Genomic DNA, 21,982 nt, shown 5'->3' with positions numbered 1-21,982 from the left:
AGACACAGTCCTTTTTTTGAATCCATTCAGCCAAAATGAATCCTTTTCAAGTAATTCAAAAAGGGCCAGTCTGGTGTAGTGGTCACAGTGTTGGACATTGGACCTGGGGAGGCCAGCGTTCAGATCTCAGCTGGGCCATGCAGCTCATTGTGAAATTGGGACAGTCACTGTCTCTCAACCTAACATACCTCAGAGGGTGGTGTGAGGATAAAATCGGGAAAACCACGTTTCTACTCACCTTGAGCTCCTTGAAGGAAATGTGGGATATAAATATAATAATATATATTTTAAAATGCATAGAATCTCCCGTTTTTAAACTCTCAAATCCATTTAATATAACCCCAAGATTCTGCACACAGAGTTGACTATATTTTTCCTTGGGGTGCTTAAGCTGGGAAAATAAAGTAAATCTTGACGCCTGTGGGGTGTGCTGATCTTGGATACAATCTTCAACATAACTGTGACTTATGTATGTATATGTATGTGAGGACCCAAATATATTCTTCCATCCGAAAAATTCCCTCTACTCGAAGGGAGCTAGTCTAGAAGCCTTCTCCCTGGCACGCTAATGTATTATGTTCCCCTGTCGGCATTCGGTTCTAGAGGTGCAGGACCAGAGGTGTGTGCGCGCGCGTGTGAGAGACAAAGAGTGAGAGGGAGCGACCTTCTGAACCTGGCCACAGAATTTGACACTGTGGGCCATCTCGTATGCTCCGGTGTATATCTTAATACTTTTTAAGAGTACACCTAAAACGAAACATGTACATTTATCAAACACTCGTATCATTCAGGCGCACTCTTCAAGCAGCGGCGTGACTGGCTGCGGCGCCGCAATGACTGGTTGAGACAAAGGCGGGTTTGACGTCACGCTCTAAAAGCAGCGAAAGCCCCGGATGCTGGAGCGTTCTCCTCCCAGCTCCGGCGTTTTTGCCACCCCCAAGATGGCCGCTCCCATTCGCTTCCACCTTCTTCCCTTCCCGGGTTGGTCGCTGTTTCTGCAGCCGCCTGCTTGCCGTCCCTGCCTCGTCGCGCGCTGATGAGCGCATCAGCCCTCGCTGCCACGTCTCTTCAGGGCGGCAGAAGGAGCCGCCGCCAACGACGAGGAGGAGGAGGAGGGATTCGGGAGGGCCGGGCCGTGCCCCCTGCCCAGCCTGGCGGGCTCCTGGGACCGGGCTGGCGGCTGCGGCGGGACCCCCTCATGGTGCTGCTAGAGAGGCGGTGAGTCGGCCTCAGCGGCGGCCTGCTTCTTCCTTCTCGTGTTTTCTCCACGGAGCGGGATGCCCGTGGGAAGGCACTACCGGGGAGGGGGAGCCGCCCGCCTCCCTTTGTTTCTGAGCCGAGGGGCAGGCCGCGCTCTTCTCTGCCGTGCTCCCTCCTTCCCGCCGGGTAAATTGCCAGTTGTCGTGCTCGGTGGCTGGCATACCGGCTTCCCCTCCTCCGGTGCCTTCCCCCCCTCCCTGCCCCCCCGAACACCTGAGGGTGTTCCGTCTTCTTTCTGCCGCCGCCGCTCCAAGTGTGACCCCTCCCCCCCTTCGTTTTCTCAGTCAAGCAACACATTTGCCTCTTCGAGAGAACGGAATGCCTCGTGCAGGAATTTGGACGCCTCGCTTAGCAGCAGCGTTTTCCTTGGGCCATAGTACTATTGCTGATGTAAACCTAGGGCAGGGGTAACGAACTGGTGCCCTCCAGATGCTGTTGGGCTACAGTGGCTAGGACCACAGTTGGCTACCCCGGCCTAGGTTGTGGAGGCTTTATGTAAACTGCTTTTCGTTTCCAAAACAGAAATGCAGACTTGCAAACTTTGGCTGTAGGACTGAGTGCCAGACTCTTTTGGGGTGTCTGTCAGATCAGGCATTCAGCAGGAGCAAGTGACGAGTACATTTGACTACCTCTCCAAATGTGTGATTTGTTCTGTCTAGGATGCTTCCTGCGCACATTTACAGGGAATTAAGCCCCATTAAACTTCTGGGACTTCCTTCTGATTAGACATGCTGTCTGAGATCAGGCTGCACATACACTAAGCAGTAAGACTTGTCACTTTGCCATTAGAAGTACTTAAGAGGTGAGTTTCAAACACAGCAACGTTTCCATTTGTGGTCCCCTTTGCAAAGCAACACCCCCCTCCCCCCAGTAGAGAACCAGACTTCTGATCGAGTTGGTGTCCGTCTCAGGCAAAACACTATGAGAATGAGATGATTAAACCATACCATGGTTAATATATTTGCATTCCAATATGTGTGTAGTTTGGCTGTGTGAATGTCACTGCCTGTGTGGGTGAGATTTATTTTAATCAATTATCCTCAAAGTTTGTAGGTACTCAGGGTTTGTCTTTCAAGACACCCCTACAGAACTTGTATGTGTTAGGATCCACCTGTGACTTCTGACCCCAGTTGAGAAATTGTTGGGGAGTGTTGATGGACATCTTGAAAGTGCTGATTTAAAATGCAACCACTTTTTTGTTAGTTATTATCAAAATGCATTTTTCTAAAAGTTGTTATCTCTGGAAGTAAATAAATGTGTGTGGGGGTTGTTTTTCAGAACCATGTAGCTGAATCTTATTTAGGATTCCTGGCTTATCATGAAAGAGATGCAAAATTTGTTACATTTATGGTGCAATCCTGTACGTCTATTCAGATGTAACCCCAGTGAGTTCATTGGGGCTTACTCCCAGGTAAGAGGATTGCAGCCTTAAATTATCTAGTTTAAATAACAGCTTTTCCTCACTATGACAGGAAGCTGTATTTTGTGGTCACTTGAATTTAGGAAGCCACCTACGAATATTGGACTAAAATAGGCTTGGCTTTGGTTCTAGTACAGTACATTAATGTGCATATGAGTGTTTTGGATGGGCTTGCACTCCCCTGGAAAGGGCAGGTTCGTTGTCTTGGGGTTGTCTTGGATCCAACATTGTCACCCTTTGAGGCCCGGGTGTCTAGGAACACATACTTGCAGTTCCGGCTGGATATAGCCCTTGCTGGAGAGAGATGGCTTGGCAACAGTGATCCATGCTCTGGTAACCTCCAGACTGGATTGTTGCAATCCAATCTGGGGCTTCCCTTGAAGATGGTCTGGAAGCTGTAACTAGTACAGAATGCTGTGGCCAGAGCGCTGATGGGTGCGTTTGGCTAATTCCATATTACACTGATTTTGAGAGAGATGCAATGGTTATTCACTTCCGGGCCCAATTCAGTATCTTGATTTTGAAATATAAAGCCCTAAATAACTTGGGTCCCAAATATCTGAAAACTGCCTTCTCTCATACAGGTTAGCCTGGGAATTAAGATTGGCGGAAGAGGCCTTGTTAGCAGTTCCACTGCCCTTGGAGGTTTATGGGGTGCTGCTGTGTGAAATACCCTTTCTGGGGGGGCATTCAGGCTCTGAAAGTCCTGCTTTTACATGTGCATCAGGTGTCAACAGTATATGCTCAGAAGGGCATGGGAAGGGACATGTTTTCACATAAGTTATTGGAAATTCTGGTTGATTTTTTACCCTTCCATGGAGTAATTTTATATTAATGGTTTTAATGGCTTTAGTTGTTTTGATGCTGCTTTTTAATTGGAATTTATGATGTTTTTTATTCTGTATCCCACATACAGGCATGAAATGACATAAGGAATTTCTTCCCAATCAGTAGTGTTCTTGGATACCTTTAAAATTTTGATACAGGCGGGCCCCGCTTATACGGCAGTTTCCGTTCCAGACCTCCGCCGTAAAGCGGAAATCGCCATAAAGTGGAACCCCATTGAGTATAATGGGGCGCGTCGCATGAAAATGTCGCAAAATGCTGCAAAAGGGGCAAAATCAGCTTTAAAATGGGAATGAAAGCCACCACATTAGCGGAACGCCGGGAAGCGAAGCGCCAGGAAGCGGGGCCCTACTGTACTAAATTTTGGTCACTCTGACTAGCAAAGTTAAACAATGGGTTCATTTTGACTACAATAAATATAATACATTACTGTAATTTTCCTAAACATTTCCTAGACCATAGATGCTAAAATATTCTTATAGGGAGTTCTTCTTGAGCCAGTTTTATACAACCTGTAATTTAACAAATGCTCACAAATCATTTCTATTAGTGGTCTGTCTCCCAGCCCATTTAAACAACCAAGCAAGCTACTCCTGCATCCAGAAACATATAATGTTGCCCACCTGATGGTATATAGAACCTTTGTCCAAAAACTTTACTTTTAGGGCAAAGTCTCCATGTGTGACAAAATATTACACCTCCAACATTTTCCCATCCACACAATCTTTTTTTTTTTAAGTCCTAATGTTCCATTGCGCAATATCTTTCAACTGATTTTCAGCAAAAGCACAGGGAAGTTTTTTTTATTTTGAATTTCTATGAGTATGTCTAGACACCACCATCCCAGCTGTCTGCCTAAGGATCAATTCATGGTATAGATTGCCTGGTTTGAGCCTTAGGCTGACAAGTGGGCAGGATGTCTATGAATAAGACTGTGGGTGAACCACAGACTTGCATATTCCTTGCACATGCACGTTTTCCCTCTCTGTTCCCTGTTATAGTGCTAACTCTACTTTTGCTGTGACATCTATGGTTAGCATTTGCCCTTGAAACAAGAACCAGAAACCTACTTTAAACCATGATTTCTATTTCTGATTTGGAGGGCAAATGCTAATCATAGTGTGCCAGTTGTCATGGCAAACGGTTGGTTGGTACTAAACAGAAGAGCAGCCATGCAACTGAGGGAGGGAAGGGAGGGAAACATGCATAGCTCATTGATAATCTTTCAAACCATGTTGGAACTGTGCCATTTTTTTTACATATCTTGTTCTTGTTGGTTAGCTAAGTTAAGAAGCAGATGACTTCGCTTTTTTTAATTACCACTTTTCAAACTGAGTTTCTACAGTTGTATCATGTTGCAGGGTATAGTTATGAATTTAGAAGTATTCAAAGGATTGAAACTGATGTTAATTGTACAGTTTATGTGGTCATAAGACATTTCTAGAAAAAAGTATTTAAAGTTCAGGAGTGAATATTTTTTCCATAGTCTACCTAATATTTGCCATGAGTCCGTTGATGACACACTTGGAGAAATTATTTCTTCAGTTCTGTTGCATAATTGCAATATGGGTGCATTCATCCCTGCCCATAATCTTTGCTTCTCTGGCTCCACTGTCCAGGGGTCTGCTGTTCCCTCAAAAGACTGCACATCCTCCCCTGTATGCTTACAACAGCTTCTAAGAACACCTGCATGGTGACACTCTTACTTCCTTCAATTTTTTTCTCAAAATTCAGTTTTTCAGTAAAGGCTTTGCCACAAACCCCTAGTTCCCATGCTCTAATCTAACTGGGCCTTTAATTAAACCATACATGTATATACATGGAAATAGCCAGATATTGCTTCCCTATTTACTCCTGTCTCCTCTTCCTCTGTTACAAGGTTACATTGTAAGCTCCTCAGGGCAAGGACCCATCCTTTATGAAGCACCCTAAACGCTGACAGTACTGTATAAATATTTATTAGATTTTTAAAACTTCCTTTAATCCAAGGCAAAAGATATTAAATCTGTTTCAAATAATAATCTACTCTGTATTGTTAGGCTGTTCCTCAGCTGCCTTCCTACAATAAATCCTACTTGATCATTTTGAGATGAGAACTTGAAGTGAACTTGTTCAATTTTTAATGAGAGGAAATTAGTTAATAGTTTAAAAATAGTTGTATTACTAGTTAAATTGTATCACTCAATCCCATTATTAAAAAACTTTTGGTTTAGTTATTGGAATGATCCTGGTTTTGCCCCATGGTTATGGCAACCTGACACCTATCCAATGAGCCCCTTTATTTCAATTAATTCTTCACCTGTGTCAATAGGGAAAACTGAAACCTACATCCTGTAAAACTCTCTTGGCCAATCCATCTCGACCAGGAAATATTTTTTTCTTAAGCATCTTAATTTAGCTTTAGCTTCTTCTTCATGGATAGAGGTCTCCAGCATCTCTTAGTTTGAAATTCTGCATATATTTAAGATGTAAGAAGGTTTGGTTATTTGGTCATAGTCAGGTATTGATGGAACATAATGGCCCTGTGCGCTTCTCCCAAGTTTGAGAAAACACAAATAACTGGGAATTAGAACTAGCTGCTGCTTTGCAAAAACCATTTAGGGCTTCACAAAGGAAAGCAAGTCCCTTGTCAAGTTGTTTGTTGAAATGAATTTTTACCACCTTTGGGGCTTCAGCTTCATGGTATTTGCAGACATGTGTGTAAGGTAGCCCAATGACATGCTTCGTTTGGGAAAACTGCTCCTGGTGTGGAGTGATCAGGGTGTGGAGGAAAGCAAAATAGTGCTTAATCTTCCTGCCTCCTTACTGTTCCCAGCTCCACATTATCTCCACTATGGGAAAAGCTGCTGAGGTGGGAAAAACAGCGGGCAGGGAAGAGACTAAGCACCCCTTCCCTTGCCATTTATCTGCTCCTGGCTGACTCCACTGACAGTAGCTCTTCCTAATTTTGTGGGTGCTGTGTTTGGGCCTAGGTTAAATATTTTAAATTTAAATTGTAAGCTGGGCTTGAGCCAGCTCCACTTCTGACTGTCACCTGGAGTACTCAGGTTTCTTTTGTGCAGATGGAAGGAGAAAAGGCCCAGGGTTTGTCGGTGCCCCAGGCTTGGCCTAATTTCTAAGCCTTAGTCTAATGCACAACCGGTGTGCCTCCAGATGTTGTTGGACCACAACTCCCATCAGCCTCAGCCATTGGCAATGCTGGCTGAGGCTGATGGGAGTTGTGGTCCAACAATGTCTGGAGGCGCACGTTGGGAAAGGCTGGTCTAATGTTTTAGATTTGGGGTTGCCCTTGAAGAGACAGTTTGGAGGCTGTGGTGGATGCAGAATACAGCTGGGAGGGTTCAGAGTGGTTTGGTGAGAATGAACCAACATGGTGCTTAATCTTCCTGCCTCCTTACTGTTCCCACCGGTTCCGTATCACTTGTGGTAGCTGCTGGTTTGCTACTGGGCCCAATTCAAGGGGTTAACTTTGGTTTATAAAGGCTTTAATGACTTGGGGGCCAAATACATGAAGGAGAGCCTCTCTTAGTATCTGCTGACCTGAGCCTTAAGATTGACCAGGCAGGTCAACAGATGTGGCTAATTGTGAGGGAGTACAAGGCAGAGCCTTCTCTGTGATAGTGCTCCAATGGGTGTCTACAACATTTAGCTCTTTTGGGTGTTTACTTGGAAAAACTTTTACCCAGGTGTTTGGAGGAGCTGCTGCTGAGTTATTGATCTGGTTACTGTTGACTGTAGTTACGTTGTATTTAATAAGTTTATAATTGTAATTGTATATTTATTTGTATATTATCCTGGTCTCTGGGGTGAAGGGCAATTTAAAAGTTAAAAGAAGTTTCCTAATAAAACTGAGTGTGCACAAAATGAGTCATTTAGCTACTGGATGTAAGCAGGCATGACGAGACACGTTGATACCTGTAGGTGCTGCTGTGTTTACATGCAATGGCACTGAATATGGTGGCTGTGGCAACAGTGAGGACAGCAGGTAAAATTGCATGGATCTTGGCAAAAGGAAGAGGCAGCAGCAGTGGGCTAGTTGAAGAACAGTGCCCGTACTATTGATCTGAGGGCCACTTATTGTAAGAGATGGGGTAAATATGTATTACAAATCAAATCAAGCTTTATTGTATAGGGAAAATAGCCTTTTTTGACCCAGTTCATGTACTGAGAGAAAACCAGGAGTCTGCATTCCGACGAAATGCTAAACCAAACCATGGCTTAGCTCACCACAGCAGGAGGACCAGAGGTGAAGCAAAGCTGATAAATTCTTTTTTGGCTTAGCATTTCATGCAGAACTGGGTCGTTGTAACTTTGTGGATGTTTGTATACAGTACACAATATATCATTTAATGTTCATCACCTCATATGTTGCAAAAGCACCTCTCTGCAGGATATGTAGAAGGGGTGGAAAAGTGAATAATTAGCTAGTGCAGGCAATCTCATGGTTTGTGCTTTTGTTCCTCCCTCTCAGCAGGGAAACAGGCTAGCAAAGTGGACTGGTAGAGGAGGAATGGAATGATCCATCACTCCTCTGCTACTTGGTTTCAGTTCTGATCACAAAGGAAGAGGATCTCCTTCCTCTGTAGCTAGCACAGTAACCAAGTGGAACAGCAGAGGAGAGGCACCTGCCTCCTCACACCAACCTGCATGCAATACCATGTATTCACTTTCATGGAACTCTTGGTCACCTTTAGCTACCAGGCAAATACAAGGCTGGTGATACAGTTCTTTAGCGTTTCCATTCCTGTCTGGAAGGCTGGAGCCAGAAGATGGAGTGAGGAGATGGGTGTTATGTCTTGGGTCCCAAGTTCAATCCCTGGCATCACCAGGTAGGACTGGGGAAAACTTCCTGTTGGGAACCCTGGAGACTGGCTTGCTGTCAGTATATGCGGATCAGTGGTATGACTGTGTATAAGGCAGCAACCTATGTTCCCTTTCCATCTTGTCTACAGACTTTTTTATATTTACATGTTTAGGCTAAGAAGTCACTAATATAAAGTGTAAAAAACAGCTCTGCCTCTCATTACCACATTTGTTTTTTTTGCCTGAGAATACCATGGCATACACATCCAACAAGTGCAAGCTGGTGGTGCTGTTGAAAGAAAATGTGAGAAGCCTGGAACAGTGGGTGGTGACACTGAAGAGTATGAGAACGCTGGAACAGCAACAGAAAAGAGAAGTACAGGAGGTGGAAGAACAACAGTGTGTTGAAGCTGAAAAGGATATTGTTGTCGAGAGCAACAAGGAAGGGGAGGAAACTCCTTGGAAAAGGGTGACAGGAGCAGAAAAGTTAGAAGACACCCTTCACTGGTGAAACTATGGAACTGCTTCCAGGCAGTTGAGGATAACACTGGAGGACAGCCTGCAGGGGAAGAATTACAGGAGACACCATGTGACAGTGAACGAGAGGCTGAAACTCAGTCAAGGAGAGGCAAAGAGACAGTGTCCCATGAGAAAAAGAAGAGAGGGGCAATAGTAGTGGGCAGGGCTGTGGAGTCGAGCTGGAAGCAATTTTGGGTGGAGTCGGAGTCTGTAGAAATGTATCGACTCCGACTCCAGCTTCAAAATAAAAACATAATATTATAACAATATATGGTAAATATATCATTTTTTACTTATATTTTATACTTTTTAAAAAAATATAAATTCACAATGTCAAAGAAGCTTCCCATGAAGTCAGCTGTATTCGAGCCAGGGCTGTGGAGTCGGAAGCAATTTTGGATGGAGTCGGAGTTGGGACAGTAGAAAAATAGAGGAGTCGAAGGTTTGGTGTACCGACTCCACAGCCCTGGTAGTGGAAGACTCCTTACTGCATGGGATTAAAACTCAAGTATGTCGAGAAGATCCATGGACTTGCCAAGTATGCTGTCTCCTTGAAGGATAGATTAGAGATGTGACGGAAAGATTGCCATCACTGCAAAAGCCCACTGACAGATACCCCTTTCTTCTCATCCATGTGGGAACGAATGATATTGCCAAGTGAAGCTACGAAGAAAACACATAGACTTTGAAGCTCTGGGAAGGAAACTCAAGGACTTTGGGGCCCAGATAATCCAATCCAATCTTTATTCGACCATAGGTCAGCTTAAAACATAGTAAGACAAAAACGTACATGTAGCAATATGCTATATGACATTTTAGTTAATACATAGTTTTATATATAAAAACATGAATTTTTAAAATAACTTAAGAACATTTAAAACTTAGATTTGTTAGTTAAATTTCCGTGAGGTCAAGGTTAAACTTTAATTTACAATATTAATATATCTAACATATCATCTTAGATTAACTGTAATCAATCGCTTGGCACTTTATAATAACTTATTAAGACAACACATTTGTCAATAGATATCTAATCCAGTATGACAAATTATAATTATCATTTACAGAAAGAAATAGCTTTTACAATATTAGATCGAATGTTTTGCACGGCTACACTATATTTTGCTATTTGAAGTGTAATTTTTGGGGAGGTATCTCCCAATAGATATTCTAATTGATCTAATTCAGATTTGTGAAGTATGTTTATTAACAATGGGGTAAGTATTTGTTGCCTTAATGTCTTGTATAGGGGGCAGTGAAGAAGTATGTGTTTATTATTTTCCACATCACCTTCTCCACAAAGACATACTCGATCTTTATATGGTATTTTGAGTAGTCTGCCCAGATAGCTTTCTCATCCATCCTTCTGGTACTTAAAAGAGGAATACAAAGGGAAAGAAAAATACTACGGGTGAATGACTGGCTTCGAAAGTGGTGCTGATGCAAGAGATTTGGATTCTGGGACCACGGGCTATGCTTACTGGAAGATGAACTGCTGGCAAGTGATGGGTTGCACCTCACAAGGACTGAGAAGAATGTATTTGGCCACAGCATGGATAACTTCATCAGGAGAGCTTTGAACTGAATCCTAAAGGGAAGGGAGATGTAAACTTGGCAGTAACGACTAACAAAGGCTTGTGCACAGTAAAAGGGACTGAGACAACAGCTCTAATGGGGCCCAGTAATAGTCTTCATAAAAATACAGGAAGGAAGCCAGGCTGTAAATCACATGGTCTTTGATGTCTATATACTAATGCCCAGAATATGGGGAACGAACTTGAACTCTTAATACGGGAGAGTAAATACAACGTGACATGTGTAACTGAAACTTGGTGGGATGACTCCCATGACTGGAAAACAGCAACTGAAGTATATAACTTGCTCAAAAAAAGAACAGAAGCAATAGAAAGGGAGGCAGAGTTACACTATATGTTAAAAATATGTATCCCTACACAGAAATACAGGAGGATGAGCTTGTAGCACCACCGGGAGTATCTGGATTAAAATTAATGGGGCAAAGAAGAAAAAAACATGATGGTTGGAGTCTACTACCGACTACCCAATCAAGGAGAAGATGAGGATGAAACTTTTCAAAGGCAAATTGCCAAAGTTTCAAGGAGGCATGATGTAGTAGTAATGAGGGACTTCAATTACCCCAATATCTGTTGGGAGACAAATTCTGCCAATAAATTCCTGACTTGTGTTGCTAACTTTCTCCTACAGAAAGTGAAAGAAACAACTAGAGGATCAGCTATCCTTGATTTGATTCTAATCAACAGACATGACTTGGTGGATGAAGTGGCAGTTACAGAGGGAAAGTGATCCTGCCATACTTGAGTTCTTGATTTTAAAAGAAGCAAACCTGAGAGTAGCCATAGACCTACCCTGGACTTCAGGAAAGCTGATTTTAATAAACCCAGAACAATGGTAAGCAAGGTTCCATGGCAAGCGACCCGAATGAGAATAGGAGTCCAAGATGGGTAGGAAATGAAATTCAAAGGCAGAATGCGAAAGCATTCCAACAAGTTAAAAAAGCGGGTGACAGCAGAAGAAGCTAATGTGGCTTCACAGAAAGCTTGGAGATGATCTGAAAACAAAAAAGGACACATACAGGAAATGGAAGGAAGGTCAGGCCTCAAAGGAAGGGTGCAGACAGGTAGCACGGAATTGCAAGGATGGCATCAGGAAAGCTAAAGCTGAGAGTGAGCTGAGGTTACCAAGAGATGCCAAAAACAACAAAAAAGCTTTCTTCAGGTACATTCTTAGTAAAAGACAGAGAAAAGAAATAGTGGCACAGCTACTCAGCGAGGATGGTGGAATGAAAACAGATGACAAAGAAAAGGCACAAGTGCTCAATTCTTACATTGGCTCAGCCTTCTCCCAAAAGAGAGCTATGACCCTCCTGGGAAACATGAAGTTGAAGGGGCAGGATTGCAGCTTGAGTTTGATAGACAAATGGTCAAGGAATACCTAATCTCTCTGAATGAGTTCAGACCTCAGTATTGAAGGAACTGGCTGACGTACTCTCAGAACCATTGTCTATTATCTTTGCGAAATCGTGGCAGATGGGTGAAGTGCTAGATGACTGGAAGAGGGTTAATGTCCTTCAAAAAGGAGTAACCTCGGCACTACAGGCCAGTCAGTCTCGCATCAATCCCTGGGAAAATTCTGGAGCAGATTATAAAGGGGTCTCTCTGTATGCACCTTGAAAACAATGCAGTGATTACTTGAAGCCAACATGGATTTATCAAGAACAAATCCTGTTAGGCTAATTTATCTCATTTTTTATTAGACAGGTAGACTGAGGGAATGTTGTGGATGTAATATATCTCGACTGCAGCAAAGCTTTTGACAAAGTGCCCCATGATATTCTGATTAGCAAACTAGATAAATATAGGCTGAATGGAACAACTATCAGGTGGATTAACAGTTGGCTACAGAATCGTACACAGAGTGCTTATCAAGAGTTGCTTCTCAAACTGGGGGAGGTAACAAGCGGGGTACCACAGGGGCTGATCCTTGGACCGGCACTCTTCAACATTTTTATTAATGACCTGGATGTGGAGGTGCAGTGAATGCTTATCAGTTTTGTAGATAACACAGAATTGGAGCGATAACTAATACCCTGGAAGACAGAAACAAAATTCAAAGGGATCTTGACAGGCTGGAGCATTGGGCTGAATACAACAGAATGGAATTGAAGAGGAATAAGTGCCAAGTTCTACGAAAAAGAAACCAAATGCACTAGTATAAGATAGGGGATACTTGGCTCAGCAATATTATTTATTTGTTACATTTATATCCCACCTTTCTTTTACCATGGAACCGAAGGCGGCATACATGTAGTTCCCAGGCAGTCTCTGATCCAGGCACTGACCAGAGCCAGACCAGCTTAGCTTCAGCAAGGTGGTGACCTCATGTGCCTTCAGACCATAGCCTGGGAGCTACTACATGTGAGAAGGATCTTGGGATTGTTGTTGATCACAAGCTGAATATGAGTCAACAGTGTGATGTTGCTGTAAAAAAGGCAAATGCTATTTTAGGCGGCATTAACAGAAGTACAGATTCCAAATCACGTGAAGGATTGGTTCCCTTCTATTCAGCACTGGTTAGCCTTACCTTGTGTACTGCATCCAGTTCTGGACACTGCACTTTAAGAAGGATGCAAACACACTGGGCATGTTTTGTCTTGAGAAGACTGAGGGGAGACTTAATAGCACTCTTCAAGTACTTAAAAGGTTGTTACTCGGAGGATGACCAGAATCTCTTCTCAATCATCCCTGAGTGCAGGACATGGAATAATGGGCTCAAGTTACAGGAAGTCGGATTTCAACTGAACATCAAGAAAAGGTTCCTAACTGTTAGAGCGGTACAACAATGGAACCAATGACCTAGGAAGGTGATGGGCTCTCCAACACTGGAGGCGTTCAAGAGGCAGCTGAACAGCCCCCTGTTGGGTATGCTTTAATTTGGATTCCTGCATTGAGCAGGGGGTTGGACTCATTTGCCTTATAGGCCCCTTCCAACTCTACGATTATGGTCCTGGAGAAGCAGTGGAAGCAATAGACTGGTGTCTTTTCAGGAGTGGATAGGAGTTAACAACCTGAAACTTAATCCAGACAATCCAGTCAATAACAGTGGCAATCTGGGGGCAGTGGTTCAATATGCTGTGGATGGGGTTGTACTCCCTTTGAATGTTGAATAGGCATGAAACTTGCAGGGAGCTCCTTGATCCATTGCTATGCCTGGATGCTCAAGCTCCAGGAGTGCCTTTTTAAAACTTCAGCCAGTATGCCAACTGCATCCTGCAGAATGTGACTTGACTTCAGTTATTGTGTATGCTTCAGTTACCTTAAGACTGGATTATTGCAGCGCACTCTACGTGGGGCTGACTTCGAAGACAGTCTGGAACTTCAGTTACTCCAAAGTATGACAGCCAGACTTTTGTATCGTGCTTGCAGGTCGCAGCATGTAACTCTGATTTATCAGATTCACTGACATCCTGCCTGATTCCAGGCTCAATCCAGTGTGCTTGTTCTATCTTTTAGAGCCCTAAATATCTTAGGACTTGTCCCCATATCAATATAAGCCTGCCTGGGAATGAGGGTCAATGTTTCCTTTCTCTCTACCCACTCGGGAGATTCGGGGACTGGGCATGGGAAGACAGAACCTTTTTATGGCACTGCTGCAGCTCCAAAATGTTCTCCTGATTGAATTCATTAGGTCTCTTGTGTCTTTCATCAGAAATGTTTATTTCAATGGGCTTTTAATGTGTATCACCTAGACTTGTTGCTGCCAGTTTTAATTTATTTGTGTCATTTAAACATTTTTACCCCATAGTTCAGCAAAAAAAAGGGGGGGGAGGAGGGATCCCAGAACAGCTTCGGGCCAATAAAAAACAAGACAGACCCTCATTTCAGAATTAGTCTAGAAGACACAACATTAAAGGAAAAGTGGATGGGAAAGGAGGAAAACAAAGTAAGGCACCAGCTCATAAAGTTACAGTTCTTATAATGACTGGCTGGGATGAAAACTGTTCAGGAAGAGAAGGGGCCAAAAGGAGCCAACTTTCCTTTACAGAATCCAGTTTGTTGTTTTGCTGAACAGCCACCTGTCGGGTATACTTTAATTTGGATTCCTGCACTGAGCAGGGGGTTGGACTCAGTGGCCTTATAGACTCCTTCCATGATTTTATGATTCTAAGTATTTAATTTACAATGTTTTTTATTCCTTTTTAAATGTTTTGATTCCATTCAATGGTTGCATAATAGACATTATAGTTTCTTATAACAGAATCTGATATTTGACTGGCGTTTTGACTAGAACATCCAGATATTCTTCTGTGAAGACTGATTTGTAAACTCGAAGAAATTCTGACTGACAGCTAATTTAAGTGGTTCTTGATGGCCTGTTCTTAAAGTATGTTCTGTTTTGCCTTTTTAAGCATTTGTCGTAGTGATGAAATGCCAGGTGCCCTAACCATATATCCTCTGCATTTTTCAAGTTACCTTGGTTCAGGAGTTATCCAAGGCACCTAGTTCATTTTAGCAAGTGCTTTTGGCATAATTTAACTAATTTCTTTTCTTTTTATATATATTTGCAGAGCTGGGAAGTCTTTTAGATTGTTACCAAGATCTCAGGGCAAAGGCTGCCAGAGGTGGAAGACGTGGATTGGTTCCTGGTCATGCCCGGTGGAAGGAGGGGACCCAGTCGGCAGCAGCTAAGCCGTTCAGCTTTGCCTTCTCTCCAGACCTTGGTTGGTGGGAACTGTGGCAACGGCACTGGTCTGAGAAACAGGTGAAGTCAAAATGTAACATTGTGGGCTTCAATATGGGAAGCAGATTTTATTATTATTCCCCACCGTCAGGTAGACCTTGGGTACAGAAGACTCTTGATATTTGCTTTTGCCCTGAATTTCAGGGGGTGCTTTTGTTTGACTTGTGTGTTTGGCTCATTTTGTATCTCATTGTTCTCTTGGGCATGGGAGGTATCCGAGTAGGTCCTAGTTCCAACCATTTTTCTGGAACTTGGGAAATATTTGACTGAAAGGCTTGTGCTGATCCCTCCCTCTAGTGGCCCTTCAGTTCCAGTTTGTTTCTTGTCTTTACTTGGTGTAGATGAAAGCAGCTCCTCTTCTCTACCTTTAAGGCTGCTAAGTCTCCTGCTGCCACTCTAGCCTGCCAAACCCCTCCCGTTGTTGATGTAGTGGCTCCATATTAAGAGCAACAACCGGCTCATCAGGTGACCTCTTCTCTGTCTGGCAGTAGCCGTGATCAGGAAACCACCTGCTGCCAGGCATATTTTCCCTCTAGGGATGGCTGTGGCTGATCTTCTTAGTATGAAGCTGAAAGCAAAACCCATACTGCATCCTAGACTCATGGAGCAAACAACACCATTATTCCAGGATGTTTTTGGGGTCCATAGCCCCATGCAGACCCCAGAGGGCACAGGATTTTTTCCCTACCCATCAGACACAGCTATCCAACAGGAAAGCTTTGGAAAGCAACATGGAGGACACAGAACAACAGCCTTATTTCACTTTTGTGTTAGTCAGACCTGTTCAGCCTCACCAATCCCTTCTAAATTATAACAAAAAGGAAACCCCAGATGTTCTCACATAAGCTCCAGGGGTTCCCCTCGTCATCCTCAAAACTATTGCCATCTAGGGATAAATGGCTTACCAAGATCAAGCTTGTGTAGTGGGACAGAGCTGCCGTCTCAGCAGTGGCATCTTTGCAGCTTCCATGGATGATGCTGAGGTGGGGGAGGCTGGCAGTGAGGTTGGGGCTGAATGGGCATGCTAGTAAAAACCAATCTGGCACTCCCACTGCTCATCTCCAACCTTGCAGTCAGCCTGTCCCACCTTAGTCTTATCCAGGTAAGGCACAATGATGCAGCTGTGACTTCCGGGATTGGTTGCTATTGCCCAAACACATGGTAATGCAGCACCACTCCTCTGAGCCAAACATGCTTTTTGGGCCTAGAGGCTTACCAGCCCATACTAGTCCTGCATCCTGGCCTATGTCCACTATGTCAGGTCAGGGGCCACTGGACAGGTTAATGCCCAGAACTCTCCCTCCTTTTTCTCACAGTGCAGAGTTACAAGAAGAAAGATTGCAGGATTCAGAGTTTGAGGCTTCCCAAACTTTAGCTTGTTCAGTGATAATATTTATTTCTTTAAAGCCTAGACCATGTCTTCCTACTAGCACTGTATTCAACAGCTCAGGACCCAGCACCAGTATCATCAGTATTTCCAGAGTTTGTCTCAGCAAAGAGCCACTCCATTCCCATCTACTTTTAATAACATTGTTAAGGCAGAATGGACCACCTCTCAACATCCCTGTAGCCAACCTTCCTTGTTAGATGGGTCAGCCACATTTCTAGGTGGAGCATTTGGGGGGAGACATATAGCACCAGCCAGTCGTCCCCCCAAACTGGTGGAGAGGACATGAGAGCAAGGGCAGGGGAAGTGAAAGTTAGTGACTTTCCCCCTTACTCCTCCTCCATCCAGAGAGTGAGTTAACTTACATGAATGAAGTTTACTGTATTTAATTGTCTCACCCTTTTGTGAGAGATCGCCAGGAATACCAGACTCTAAAGCTTGATTTTGTCCATAGCTCTTTCACCTGTGGTCTTTCACCTGTGGTCTGTCTCTGTGTTCTTATTCTTCATGAACTGAACTTCTTTGGTAATGATAGTGAGTTCCTGAGCTTGGCTTTGATACCACATTAGGTATCTCAGTTTTAGATTCCACCCAAAAAACCAACTTGTCCATTTTACTAGGGAAGAGCAGAGAGAAATAAATACTTTAAGGTATGTGTGTTAACTCCTCCTTGAGAGACCCTCCTTCTAGTCTTGTTCCTGACCTTTAGATTGCCTGCCTGTTGGACAATCAAGAGAAAACATTTTAACTGGTTGCTATATAAAGGACTAACTGACTAGAAAGTAATTGTGAAAAGCAAAAGGATTTTTTTTCTAATTGTTGGTTTGATTTTTCTGCTCAGAAACCCTGAAAAGGCTTTGTGCTGAGCTGCACTCATTGGAAAAATCAGTTACAGCCTAGGTGGTCAGCCAGCAGTGTGCACAGCAGTGTTTCTGTTCCTCTAGGGCTTTTTCATCCTTTGCCATCAAATACTTAAGAAAAAGAAGCCAAATTGTCACTATCATTGTGAGTGGTGTTTTAAAAGAATAAAAGGTTGATTATTCTATACAGAAACCCGGAAAAAGCCTCATGCTGAGCTGCACGTTTTGGAAAAATCAGAAGTTAGGCCTGAGTTACAGCCTACGTGGCCGGCCAGCCAGCTAGCTAACTGTAGTGTACACAGTAATATTTCTATCCCTCTAGGGTTGTTTTCATCCTTTGTCATCAGTACTTAAGAAGAAGAAGAAGAAGAAGAAATAATAGTGAATATAATGAATGCCTTAACAGAGAAAAGGGTAACTCAGGGTAGCCATTTTTTCTGATCACTTTATCTCCCTATTTCATCCTAGCAACAAGCACCCAGTTCTGCTCTACTCGTCGTAATAACTGCAGGATAAACAAACTTTTCCTTCTTACTGCAGGCAAACATACATGCTTCTTTATTGTTGGCTGGGTAGAGAACACAACTGAAACCGATAAACAGAGCAAAGGAAAGTTCAAGGGGTGGAGTCTAACGCTAGCCCATAATACAAAGTTCTAATGTTTAACTCGTCAAGTGACATGTTACTGTACAGGCTCTTTTTTTCAGTAATCAATGAAGTAATAGGGTGATTGTGATCATGAAAGTCTTGAGTGTGCAGACTTTTAGAAGTTTTCCCAGATGAAGCTTTTGTTGTGCACTCCTGCTGCCTTATTCACTGAATTTTAGAGAGGGTCCTATACTTAAATTGCTCCTGTTCTTAAAACAAACTGTCATTCTTTAAATGAAGGTTGTCATTGTCTGTCATGTCACAAATTTAAAAGACAATTTCCCCAAAAAGTCTTGGGGGGGGGCGAAACACAGCTCTAGAGGGGGGCAGTGCCCCCATCCCCCCCAACCTGGCTACAGGCCTGCCTCTCTAGGTAGTAAGAAATCCAGTGGCTTTGTCCAAAGGTTCTGGTTCTTGAAACATTCTCAAACTGTAGTCCCTGGAACACCAGCGGGCTGCGAACTTCATTCAGATGATCCACAGTATCTCTGCAGATTTGTGCTTGAAGACAGGAGGCAGCACATCCACTTGTATGAAATATTCATATTGCTTTTAATCATATTTTATTGCTTCTTTCATTGTATTGCAATTAGAATTTTTTGGAATGCAATTTGTTATACAATATATAAGAAATAAAAGACACGATAAAATACAATTAAAAATCATACAGCATCTAGAACAGTGCATTACACGTCCCACTACAGGCAGAAAAGTCATTAAGAGGTCTGTCAAGATGCTCAGCAATTTCAAGTGGTCTGGGGGGGGGGGGAGTTTGGGAACCACTGTCCTAGAAACACAGGCAATGGTAGATGCCTCTGCAATGACTCTCTTGTCAGGAGCCATCTTACCCAGAGATGGGGATGCTGTGTTGAAGGATACTGCTAGGGAAATGCTCAGATGTGGCCCTAAACAGCACATGAGGCAGCATCTTCAGCATCAATATTCATCCAAGTTGCCTCGCTCTGAATTTAGGGCTTAATGGAGAATCCAAATGTAGATTTGAATAGTTAACAAAACCCTCTCCTCCAAATCTTAAGGGCCGCAGCTTTCAGTCAATGCCATGCTCAATAGTATGCCGTTTTCTCCTAGAACCACAGTGGCCAACATAGTTTCTAGATGAGGCCTATGGTTAAAACACTAGAATGTAGACACAGCATCCTGATCCAACTCAGCCTCCATTACCTTTAAAGGGACCCCAGCTTTTTGAGGAGGATGCGTCCTGGTTGAAATAAGGATAAAAAGAAATCTTTCCCCTTAGGGCCCAAGAGGGAGGATAAATGCTAACCCAGACAGTCCTATCTTCTTTCCCCAAAGCTTCAACCCCAGAGGAAGGGGCTTTAGAAGTGACAGATCCTCCTGAAATTGATCCAGGTATCACTGTAGAGGCCAGAACCTTCCTTCCTTTAAGGCTACGTCTCCTCAATCCAGAGTGAGCAGGCAACAACAGTTCAGAGACCAGGCCAGTCTTGCAGAAAGCTCCAGCACTTCCTGTGAGCATAGGAGGCATTGATGCTGAATCAGTGGGCACTCCAACACAGCTGTTGTGTAGGGTCCACTCAGACTCCTCCCAGACAGATACAAACTGCTTCCAACCTCCAAGTCCATGAAGAAGCAGATACACATTCAGGAGGCTATTTCCAATCTCATCAAAATTGGAGCCATCAAGCTGATGCTTGAAGCAGAGAAGTGCTTTGGCATTTGCTTTTTGGTCCTGGAGAAGGGAGGGGATTGATGTGCTATTCTAGATCCAAAGCACCTAAAAAAACTTATCAAATACAAAAAATTCTGGATGGAGACACTGGTGTTCTGTTAACCCCATCAACATCAGGGCTGCCTAAATTCCATAGACCTATCCAAGACCTATCTTCACATTCCAATTTACTCTGCAAGTCCCTCAGCTTCATATACAGCCAACAACACTACCAGTATCAAGCTTTCCCATTTAGACTAGCCTCAGCACAATGTATCTTCATCAAGCTATTAACCTAGTAGCTCATCTCAGACTCCAAAATCAGAAGTTCATCCCTACATCCAGATCATGCTGGCATGGCAAACTGTATCTGGAGAACTACATTCAAATCATGCTGGCATTCCTGAAGGGCAACAGCTCCCTCATCAACCTTTCCAAAAACCATCTGCATCCTCCAACAGGACCTCAGAGCAGTCCCCGACATCGAATGCAAATCAGTCTTACTGTCTCCAGAGGATACAGAAATTATGATGAAGTATTCTATCCCTACTCTTACCCAAATCTGCAGTTCTCATGGACCTAGCCTAAGCCCTAGGAGCTATGACCTCGTGCCTAAAGATCCTGCACTGAGCCAGACTGCATTCCAGACCCTTTCAGTGGTTTCTCCTCCCTTTCAGGAGGCCATTGCACTCCAACACTACTACAAGATCAGGCTGTTAGGCAGTCCCTCCTATGCAGAGAGATGCCCAACAAGGACTCCAACTGAATAATCATAATGACGGGTGGCAGTCTAAATTTAGACTAGCCTCAGCACAATGTATCTTCATCAAGCTATTAACCTAGTAGCTCATCTCAGACTCCAAAATCAGAAGTTCATCCCTACATCCAGATCATGCTGGCATGGCAAACTGTATCTGGAGAACTACATTCAAATCATGCTGGCATTCCTGAAGGGCAACAGCTCCCTCATCAACCTTTCCAAAAACCATCTGCATCCTCCAACAGGACCTCAGAGCAGTCCCCGACATCGAATGCAAATCAGTCTTACTGTCTCCAGAGGATACAGAAATTATGATGAAGTATTCTATCCCTACTCTTACCCAAATCTGCAGTTCTCATGGACCTAGCCTAAGCCCTAGGAGCTATGACCTCGTGCCTAAAGATCCTGCACTGAGCCAGACTGCATTCCAGACCCTTTCAGTGGTTTCTCCTCCCTTTCAGGAGGCCATTGCACTCCAACACTACTACAAGATCAGGCTGTTAGGCAGTCCCTCCTATGCAGAGAGATGCCCAACAAGGACTCCAACTGAATAATCATAATGACGGGTGGCAGTCTAAATGGGGGAGGGGTCATTGCCAAAATGAAATTATCCAGTGCCTTTAGTTGTTGCAGGAGGCCAGCCACAGCATCAGCTGGCAGCAACTCAGATCAGTCCATATCACTGTCTTAAACCTTCAACTTCTTTCAGGCAAGTTTGCATGTTGGTTTGAACCAACTATATGTCAACCAAAGCCCATCTCAATTGCACAACTGGAGGAGTGGTGCCTCATCAACTCTACATTTGCAGAGATCTGTTCGCAGCCTCCGAAGATTTTATAGAGGAACCTGTGCTTTTTAACTTGTTCAGTAATGATGTAGAAGTTAGGGTGAGCAGTGAAATAGGCAAATTTGCTGATGATACAAATTGTTCAGGGTGGTTAAAATAAAAGGGATTGTGAGGAGCTCTAAAAATAACTCTCCAAACTGGGTGAAAGTGCAGTAAAATGGTAAATCATGTGCTTTGGGGCAAAAAATCCTAATTTCACATACATGTTTATGTGGTCTGAACTGGCGGTGACTGATGAGAAATGAGACCTTGGATAGCTCAATGAAGATGTCATCCAAGTGTGCAACAGCTCTGAAAAAGGCACTGAACAATTCCTCCTTAAGGATAATTGGGGAAGAGATTGAAAATAAAACTGTCAATATCATAAAGCCATTATACAAATGTCTAGCACAACCACTCTTGACCAGAACTGTACATAGTATTCTGTCTCAACTCATTTCAAAAAAGGATATTGTAGAGCTGGAAAAGTTCAGAAAAGGACAACCAAAATGATCGAGGAGTTGGAGCAAATCACATTTGAGGAAAGATTGCCTTTGGGGCAGTTGAGTTGAGCAAAAAAGTGAATATGGAAGGAATGATAAAATTATGCATATGTCTCCATGCCTCTGCCTTTGGATTGTAGGTCTTACAACAGGTCCTTCCCCAACACTGAACTTGCAGCCATGT

General features: G+C 43.4%; 1 protein-coding gene across 3 annotated transcripts in view; it reads left to right on the top strand.

Annotated features, from left to right (window-relative positions):
- The first annotated feature begins 902 nt into the window (after nt 1–902).
- TMEM39A (transmembrane protein 39A) overlaps nt 903–21,982 on the top strand; it is a 44,517-nt gene continuing 23,437 nt past the window's right edge. Inside the window, exons 1-2 of one of the 3 annotated variants that reach the window (XM_061639019.1) lie at nt 903–1,218; nt 14,952–15,145. In XM_061639019.1, coding sequence (XP_061495003.1) covers nt 15,033–15,145 — 113 coding nt within the window. In that variant the 5' untranslated portion in view covers nt 903–1,218; nt 14,952–15,032. Of the gene's footprint in view, nt 1,219–13,284; nt 13,306–14,951; nt 15,146–21,982 lie in introns of those variants that run through there. The other 2 variants (XM_061638999.1, XM_061639010.1) reach the window with 2 other exon arrangements.

This window comes from Rhineura floridana, chromosome 1 (assembly GCF_030035675.1).
Source record: "Rhineura floridana isolate rRhiFlo1 chromosome 1, rRhiFlo1.hap2, whole genome shotgun sequence".
Lineage (NCBI taxonomy): Eukaryota > Metazoa > Chordata > Lepidosauria > Squamata > Rhineuridae > Rhineura > Rhineura floridana.
Note: the sequence above shows the minus strand (reverse complement) of the source record. Positions and strands in the feature narration are given on the sequence as shown.